The sequence below is a fragment of the Sebastes fasciatus genome, chromosome 10 (assembly GCF_043250625.1).
Source record: "Sebastes fasciatus isolate fSebFas1 chromosome 10, fSebFas1.pri, whole genome shotgun sequence".
Taxonomy (NCBI): domain Eukaryota; kingdom Metazoa; phylum Chordata; class Actinopteri; order Perciformes; family Sebastidae; genus Sebastes; species Sebastes fasciatus.
In genome coordinates, this window is record NC_133804.1 from 31,339,410 (window position 1) to 31,349,194 (window position 9,785).

A 9,785-nucleotide genomic window follows, 5' to 3' on the forward strand; every position below is an offset into this window, starting at 1 on the left:
AGCTACAACAAAGAGGGGCATCCTAAATCCTAAACAATTAAGTGTTAAGTCAAATTACCACAAATCAAATCTGTTGGATGTTTGCATGAACGTGAACACACTGATCTACAAAATCTGTGGCCAGCTCAAATTATCCCAGTATAAAACATACACAGATTGGGGGTTAAAGCTGAAGTAGACGAGATTGGAGCAAATATAAATAAAAAACGTTTTTTTTATAAAACGGTCGCTATATCGTGACAGTAGTACATGAAAAAGGTAATCACGTTCCTCTGTGTCCTCCGGTGCTCCTAACAGCATCTGGAAGATTTCACAGACCGGAGGAAAACAAGCAGTAAGAGCTGATCTGAGGTCTGCTGTCCAGCTGCCGTCTATGAGAGCCGGCTGTCAATCACTCGTGAACTCCGACCAAACGGTCAAACTAGGCAGCGCTGATCAAATGAATATAATAATCAACATTATGTTACGTTAATGCCTATTTCTCTCCTCAGATGTTTTCAGAATCATCTTGTAGTGCACGGTTTAGCTGTAAAATGATAGTTTGTGACGCCGCCGTCATTGTGAAATCTGATGAAGGAACGCCAAGTTCTGGTCACATGACCGGAGCACAGCCAATAGGAACGCTCTCTCAATGAAATGACCTGTGATTGGTCAAAGTCTCCAGTCTCAGATTTTTGAAAAGCCTGAATACAGAGCCATGCCGAGGAGCAGAAGTCTACTTATCTCTCAGAACACTTGAATTACAATATGCTGAAAGGTTATTATGAGATTTTTGCCCATTGATGCCAAAAAAATATACTGCCTACTGCAGCTTTAATGTGAGGCCCCACAGCTCATTTGTACCCTGGGGCTCTCTTGTCCTGCACAAATGCATGTATAATCACTTGTAGGGACAATGCATTGAATGTGTAGCCTAGTAGTTACAGGTAAGAAGCACTCAAGATACTTTTAAATGGCATACATACACAAGATTAAGTCCTCTGCATCATGGACAGGTGCATGAAATTAATGGACTTTTCCCTGCAAAATGTTTTTGATGATTTTTGCTTCTCTGCAAAATATCCCTATATGGTGATAAAAAAAAGTCATTGGCCTTTACTGTCAAATGCACACGCACACACAGGAACACGTGCACGTTTTTGCCGCGCAAATCTCAAAAGAACAGTTTTTTCCATGACGCAACTTCTCTTTTCATGTAAAGAAAAAAAGAGTCCCCCCTTCACCCCTCTCCCACTTTTTACATGGGGTACCAGAGGGGACGTGACCGGCGTGCAGATCCTGCAGCAGGGATCAGGACAACTTGAACTCCTCCAGATGGGAGCTTATGGTTAACAAGTTGCCTGCTGCAGGAGTCTATATGTGCAACTGGGATCAGTATGCATGCATGTGCACAGACAATAGGCCTTTATTCAATTTATGATTCATGTTAAATATATGCATGATCAATAATAATATAAGTTTAAACAAAAAAACAACAACATATTAATTATCCCGAGTGTCTTTGTGCACATACAGTATGCAGCCAGGCAATGATGTACAACAGTGTCTTGTGCTTGGATCAGCTATAAATATTGTATTCAGGCTTCAGTGTTAGCCCAGCTTAGCAGACAATGGCTGATGGTGTGCGTGTACTGAATACAGTGCTGTGGTCCATGCAGGCCGCTGCCAAAACGTCTCTAGGACACAAAAAAAAGCACTTTGCATCCCACCCCCAGCTTTCCTCTGTCCAGCGTTCATTCACTAAGATGCACGCTTAGTTGCAGGAGCCTCTCCACTCCCGGTGCCTAAAACTTTCTAATGAAATCCCCAAACTCTTTTTGACAAACATTATTTTTTTTTCTCCTCCGGGGGTCTCAAAGAGGGGCTTTTCGACACATTAAGAGGCGTATCTGTTGCAAAGAAAACTTCAGGTATGTCAGATTTCTCATTTAAATTCTACTTGTTACAACTGTAATAATGATTTTGTTCTTGTTTGTGTGTCTTCATGGTTGCAGATTAAGTTTTATTCAGATAGCTTGTGATAAAAGTTTTGCAAATGTTGTTAAACTTTGACTATAGATGTAAAAGGTGTGTCACTTTTAGTCAATGGACATGGTCGATGTGATTGGTTTAACAAGTACCTTTTTCCTTGTGTGAAGAATATGGAGCCCAGTTCCACAGAGGGAGGAGCTGAGGAGATGCTCCTTAAAAATCATCCACCAGGTCTTGTAAGTGCTATATATTATATATATTAGATAGAAAACATACAACTTTATAATCACTTTATTCACCGAAGCAAGATGCAGCAAATTAAGACATATTGCCCACAAGCTATAGGAGTTGTTTTTAACAGTTATTAACTCAATAAAGTGGTTTTGTTTGCACAAGCGTCAAAGCATTAATTAAACATTTGACAGCAGATTCTTTTAAAAGCCAAACTCTCACAGATTTTAAGTGCCTTATTCGGTGACACTCTCAAGCGTCCCCGTGGTTCCTGTGGGATCTGTGTGTCCTGGCCCGTGGATGCTGAGAGTCAGTGAGTAACATCTGGCTGTCAGAGTGACCCTTCCAGCACTGCTGTCTGCAGCTGCTGCTCCAAGCAGGAGGGTCCAACCAGAGGAGGTCAGCTCTCCCAACGAGTGCCAGAGAGGTCACCAGCGGGTTTATAATTTGCAGAAACAGGGGGACAGGACCATCAGTGCGATGTTCATTAATATGCAGAGCACTCTCTGGCAGTTTGTATCGTCTGTCATACTCGGATCAGAAGGCATGCCATTTTTTTTCCTGCAGTGATTTTGAAAAGAAAAAATAGATTGACTGACGCGTACAGTTGAGAATATGTGTGGTGAGGGCTTTTTCTCTCCTTCTTCTTTCCACCAGCCTCACAAAGTGATGCTCAAACATGGCCAAGAGCTGGAGGAAGAGCAGGAGGAGTTGGCCGAGCACCGGCCGCTAGAGCAGGAGGACCTGAACTTTGAGAGATGGAAGCGCAGGCCGTTACCCCAGAGGACGCTCCACCAGAAAATAGAAGACATTAAGACGTACCTGTGGAATGCAGAGACCAAGGAATTCATGGGCCGCTCTGGGAAGAGCTGGAGTGAGTTGACGATAAAGAAAAATGTTGTTTGGATTAATGTAAAAGTACTTTATTTTTTTACTGCATGTGTCAAATATTTACTAATGTTGAATGCTTTACAGTTCTTAAACAAAGACATGAATGTGCTTAAAAGATGCACTGAAGGGTAGTTTAGAAATGTCTCTCCAGTCCAGTGACTCACTGTGCTGGGAGTGTGTGTGTGTCCTTATGCTCAATGTTTACATAGGTGCATGGACAATTCCGAGTGGCCCGACAAAAACAGACTGCCTGGGGACGTATCCCCAGCGGGAGCTCACTGTCCCGGGCCTCGCATTGGCCGGGAATCACATTCCTCTACATCTTACCATGCTCTCCACAGCCTCTTTCCCAAAGCCCCGGCGACCTCATCGCTGAACTTAGCATGCTTATGGCCCCTCAGTTGCAGTTAAACACGTAGAGATGCTCGCTGCCAAACAGCTTTTTTGGTGCGGGCAAACTTTATTTGGCAAGAGCGACAGACTGGACGAGTTTGTTGAGTCAATGATGATGGAGCAGCCTCTTGGTATTCCAGGGTTGATGCCATGTGACGCTGTTGAGCCCCCTCCCAAACATGATCCAACTATAGAGAGAATATCCAAGGAAAGTGTGTGTCACTTGCATAAGCTGAAATGCTTACAGGGATCCCAGGCATGAGCTAAGAGCTCATTTCAGCCACAAAACCAGTGTGTGCACACTTGTGGAGGAGTGGGGGCCCATGTGTCCGACGAAGAAAAAAGGCCCTGAGTTGAAGTCTGTGCCGCTGTGTGTCCTGTGAGACGAGTGTGTAACAGGGGACACAATACCAGAGTGGGGTGATTGGGGCTCCTTGGAGCTGGCCGGGCCTCTATGGCTGCAAAAAGACCTTCACTACGATGGCAACCGGAGGTTCACTGTGTTCCTGAGTGAAAGGACAGCTGGGAGAATTCTCACTGAGCTCAAACAGAAAGGCCTTTGTGGCTCCGGGGACGCAAGGCTGGCTGCAGCTAGTCCCCTGTGAAATCGCCCGCACAGCAAAAGCCATTTAATTTAGGGCACGTTTGGCTTGATTAGTTGCTAATGGACTGTTAATTGGAGATCGCAGAACACTGATAGTTCTTGGGGTTTCTTTGTTACAGGGGTTCTCACATTAGCTCAGTAGGTAGATTTTAAACTAAAACTATTAGAGTTATTTGTCCGGACACAAGGGGGGGGGGGGAGACGGTGCTTTTGTATGAGTAAACAAATTAGTGACCGTCCTGATTAAAGACAGTAGCTGGAGTCCAGACAGACCACACACTCTGAGGAAAAAGGGAAGTTCCTAATGGTTCATTGTTCTTCTCCACTCAGATCAGAGAAATGTTTTTTTGAGAGATGTGTCGTCCGTTACGTAAGCCATGTGGCTGAACCCCTTGACATCATCACCCTCAAAAAAAAATTACAAATCCTCGAACAAAATTTGAATGAGGTGATTCAGTGTGATTCAAATGAGTTAGTCTCTTTTATTAAATCAACTTTCTATAATGAATACTCGTCAGTTCTGTGAATAAAGTGATGACATCTTGATGGATTCGCCAAGTGAATGCAGATACATAATATGATCTCTTTTTTTTGTAACAACTTAATTGATTTACTATAATAGAGTGTTTTTTTCTTATTGTGGTTAAATAAATGTAATTTGTGGTGCGGATTGCTGCTAGACCGCCCCCATTAATACAGGTGCAAGCCTCATTGTGTGTAAAGTGGGTGAAAATGTTGTTTTTGAAAGGCTAAACGCCAACAAATATGGATTGAAGCATGATGATATATATCTTTTTAAATAGTTTTTGATATACTGACTTTTGTGTGTTATCATGATTTTTGTTATACATGAGCAAATCTAATTTTGACCTCAGAGCAGGCAAATTCCTGGCGGACCCCACATCGGGAACCACTGACGTAAGCCACCTTTGTGCAACAAATACTTCATCAGAAATATTCACCCTCCGTTTTTCACTCCTCTTTCAGGCCTCATCCTTCTCTTCTACGCTGCACTTTATACGTTTTTCGCAGCCATGTTTGGCGGCTGTATGTTTTGCCTCATGTGGTCTATTAGTCCTTACCATCCGACCTACAATGATAGAGTGATGCCACCAGGTAAATATAACCCCAAACTCAACGCTGCATCCTCCGCTTTCCTCTCGTCTCTCTGCTCGACCGTCCTTCAGTCTGTTGCTTCTACTTGAGTCTCAGCACAGTTGACTGTCTCTGGGTCTCCACTGGCAGGTATGACGATGGCCCCACACCTAGAAGGCCACGAGATCGCCTTCAACGCCTCTGATCGCAAATCCTGGAAGAAGTACGCGAGGTCTATGGATGAATACCTAAAACGTGAGTCTGTGGGGGGGATGATGTAAAAGATGAGGGGGGTCAGATGAGGTTGTTGAGTTTGTTTAAAATCAAGCGGGCATGCAACGAGTTAATCCTCATCTTCACTACCTTTGTCCCCTTTTTCCATTTGGTTCTTGCAAGGCATGCTGGGAAGGGAAGCCTCTTTGTGGGCAGAGTGCAGCCATTCAATTCGGGTTTTTTTTTCTCACCCTGCTTTTGTCAAGCTTCCTTAATCAGAGGCCTGAGTCTGGCAGGGCATTGCTGTAGCGAGGGTTTATTTATGCCCTCCTCTCTCATTCTCCCTCCGTCCCTCTCTGCCTCCTTCTCCATTTTCAGCGTATAACGACGTCACTCAGGACAGGAAGAATATTCAGTGTTCACAGGACAAATACTTCATGCAGGACGACCTGGAGGAGAGCGTGGAGCGGAAATCGTGCCAGTTTAAGAGGTCCTGGTTGGGAGACTGTTCGGGGGTGCATGACCACAACTATGGCTATTCTAAGGGAAAGCCGTGCATCCTCCTTCGAATGAACCGGGTAAGACGAGTCACCAAAAACCTGTAAAACAGTCCACTTTAAAAAAAAAAAAGTGCAAACAAAAGAGGGAACATAAAACAGCAGGAACACAGCGTGTTACTGGACGGTTGAAGCTCACAGTTTCCTCAGTGAGTGACATCTTGTGGTCATTTCAGGGAGAGGATGAAGACACATGAAGCCATTTATTTTGAATCATGCAGAATCACATTCTTATATTTCTTTATTCAAGTTAAAATTAAACTTTTGCTTGTCATTTTTTATTATTTACGTATAAAGACATTATCCTGCTGGAGTTGAAGCAAAGAAGGGGGATAGTGTGTACATCCAACAAAAAATAGCATATAAAGGAAAACGGAAGGAGTCCTTTTGGTACCCTATAGGTGAACTTCGGATTTTGGCGCCAATCTAAGGTTACGGTTCAACCCCCCAGAACCCTCGCCCTTTATTTTCATGTATTTATTATAATATAAATAAACAATCGGTCCCTGATATTGTTGGCTTTAAAATGTTTAGTCAGTTTCACTACAACGAGAGTTACAGGGGTGAAAAGTGTATTTCTTTCTTTCTATATTTATTTGTTAATTTGTTAACTCAATGCATAAAATGAAGAACGGCATTTTTTATTTTAATTTTTTTTTTAGAGGAAAAGTGATATTTTGACAGTGATATTTGCAAGCTACCACAATTTGAATTTATTTTTCATTTTATTTGTATTTCACCTATATTTAACCAGGTTAGTCCCATTGAGATTAAGAACCTCTTTTCCAAGGGACACCTGGCCAAGACGGTCAGCAGCAAGAACACAAAGTTGCAGACACACAGACACAAATAGAGATAAAATACAGTTCACAAACACTAAAAGCACTAAAATTTGGATTAAAAGAGAACTATCTAAAGACAAATGGGGGGACAAAAAGAAACTTTCTGGGAGTCAGCTGTATAACAAGGGGGCTAAAAACATTGGCATGCCATAGAGTCTGCTTCTAAAGCCTTCATTTTAGATTTAAAAATATTTAATGATACCAGCTCCTTGATTTTTAGGTCATTTTGGAGCCTGCCTCACAGCAAGAGGGTCGTAGGCTCGGGGCCCTTCTGTGTGGAGTTTGCGTGTTCTCCCCGTGTTAGCGTGGGTTTTCTCCAGTTTCCTCCCACAGTCCAAAGACGTGCAGGTTAACTGTTGACTCTAAATTGCCCGTAGGTGTGGATGTGTTGGTCTCTATGTGTCAGCCTTGTGATAGTCTGGAGACCTGTCCAGGGTGTACCCCGCCTTCGCCCAATGTCAGATACAGATAATGGATTATTTATTTTTTTTAACTTTTTTTGTTTCTTACTTTTCAATAGATTCTTGGTTACCTACCTGGCCAGGGCAAAGCGGTAAATGTGACTTGTGGCGTTAAGGTACAGTAACCATCGACACTTGTGATTTCTATCTCAGCGATAAGCAGCGTGTCTGAAAATGTCAAGAACTTTGTCCTCTTTCAGAGAGGACCTCCAGAAGCCTTGGGAGAAGTCGAATTTTTCCCTAAAAGCATTTTTGACCTGAAGTACTATCCGTATTATGGGAAGCTCAGACACGTGAGTGAGAGTTTCATCCTTGTTGTGGATAACATATACTAATCTGAAATAACGCCTGTTATGTCTTGACCTCTCGTGTCTCTTCTGTCTCAGCTGAACTACTCTGCACCGGTTGTGGCCGTGCGTTTCGTAGGACTGCAGGTCGACACTCACATCCAGGTACAATGCAAACTGAACGGAAAGGGCATCATTAACGATTCACCCACTGACCGCTACCTGGGCAGTGTGAGCTTCTCCTTCGATGTCGGAGCGTAAAGTGCAAGAAGACGTCGCTGCCTGCAGGATGCTCCCGTGACAACAAGGCAGATAAAATGTACAAGAAAAAAAAATATTTTTTTCATGAAATATGTAATTCCCCCTCTCCTCATCTTTCACTTAAATATCCAACATCTTCTGCTGTGAAATTCCTCAAGAAGTAGATATTTGCTCTTGTGTTTCTGTTGTATCTTTGTACCCTGAGCGTGCTACTGGCACCTGCACCCACAACAAACAGTGCTGAGCACAGGACAAGTGCGTAGAAGTTGTTACAATTCCTGATATTTTTGTAATGATTAGCGAAATTAATCAAACTAAATTACACTCAATGCCCAATAGTTAGCATTTCTGGCTATGCAAATCCAATTATGACTTAAAAACATTACTAGAAATATTGTTGTATCAGGTTAGATTATGGTTTTGTGTGCACCGTTTTGTGTGACTAATTTGTTTTGAATTATATTTTTCAAACATGTATATTGAAAGAATTCAAAGAACACTGAAAGCAGGACTTGTACTGTACTTACACAGTAAATAATAAATGACTGCAAATACACTATTACTATATTTTTGTTGAATAGAGCCGTATTATACATTTATGATAAAGCATCACAAGCCTTTACCTTGCCTTCTTTTGTAAAAACATTTGCTTTTGAAAATGAAATACTACACAAGACTGATCAATAAAGAGACTGTGAAATAGTTTATGAAAGGTCTGTACCATTTAAAAAAAAAAAAGTATAACTATTTTGTGATAGTATTAATCCTGTCTGAACTGTGCTACTAAACATGGTATCAATGTTGTATTTATTCCTATTATAGTTCTTATAATAAATACAATGTTCTGGTATGTACTCTAAGTTTTCTTCCACATGGGACTGATATCAACTTTAAAAAAAGCTTTCAACACATCTTAACTATGTCATTTCAGTAAAACTCTACAAACAGTATAGTTAGAAATGGATACTGTAAAACTTTACATTCTTTTGGAGGTAAATACATTTTAACATCCACCGTCTTTTACTCATTTTATGATCATTTTGAACTGATGACATGTCTCAGAAGGCTACTGAAAATCACTTTTTGTTGTATAACAACTGGTTAAATACAATTTATTTTAATATCCTCTCTATATTTAGGATTGACAGTTTTTACACATCACTCCCAAATAAGTGTATTTTACAGTTTTATAAACTGTCTATTAGAGGTCTCACAGACCGCTTTCGGGCTAATTATTTAATTTAATTTATCCTTTATTTAATCAGAAAGATCTCATTGAGATACAATATATCTTCTGTAATGGAGGGAATATATTTATATTTTGTTCATGCATTCTCACATAGCTTATAAAACATGAAATAAATCCTTATTTGTTGTAAAAAGGCTAATAATCTACAGCCGATCCCAGCTGACATTGGGCGAAAGCGGACTATCACAGGGCTGACACATAGAAACAGACAACCATTCACACTCACAGTCACACCTAAGGGACATTTAGAGTCAACAGTTAACCTGCATGTCTTTGGACTGTGGGAGGAAACCTGAGAACCTGGAGAAAACCCACGCTAACACGGGGAGAACACGCAAACTCCACACAAAAGGGCCCCAAGCACGGTTTTGAACCTGCAACCCTCTTGCTGCGAGGCAGTTTTAACCAAAAAGGAAAAATTATTTCAAGGACAATTGATTAATTGTGCAAATATTGTTACTTATACAAACAATGAGGAAGCCAGTGTCAACAAAACACAGGTTTATCTGCAAACTAGTCTCAGTAATAAGTTACGCCTACTTCAGCCGGTGTGACCTGAATGCCGGTAATAGCCGGAGGGAGTGAGAGTCATGCCTCCGGTTATAAAAAGCACGCCGTTGGTCGAAGTCGAAACAGTTGTTTAGTTTACAACCGTTAACCTTTGAATTCAGTCCCGTCACAAGACTCACGACGAGCATCCTGTTCTGCAACTTTACACTAACAAGTAGAG

At 41.6% G+C, this 9,785-nt stretch overlaps 1 protein-coding gene across 1 annotated transcript; it reads left to right on the forward strand.

Moving 5' to 3' along the window:
- Positions 1-1,736: 1,736 nt before the first annotated feature.
- On the forward strand, positions 1,737-8,656 carry atp1b4 (ATPase Na+/K+ transporting subunit beta 4). Its single transcript, XM_074649389.1, has 9 exons — positions 1,737-1,910; positions 2,139-2,207; positions 2,860-3,076; positions 5,078-5,206; positions 5,336-5,440; positions 5,777-5,976; positions 7,318-7,374; positions 7,459-7,551; positions 7,645-8,656. The coding sequence occupies exons 2-9, from the start codon at positions 2,142-2,144 to the stop codon at positions 7,804-7,806; spliced, it is 1,029 nt and encodes a 342-aa protein (XP_074505490.1). The 5' UTR covers positions 1,737-1,910; positions 2,139-2,141; the 3' UTR covers positions 7,807-8,656.
- The last annotated feature ends 1,129 nt before the right edge of the window (positions 8,657-9,785 follow it).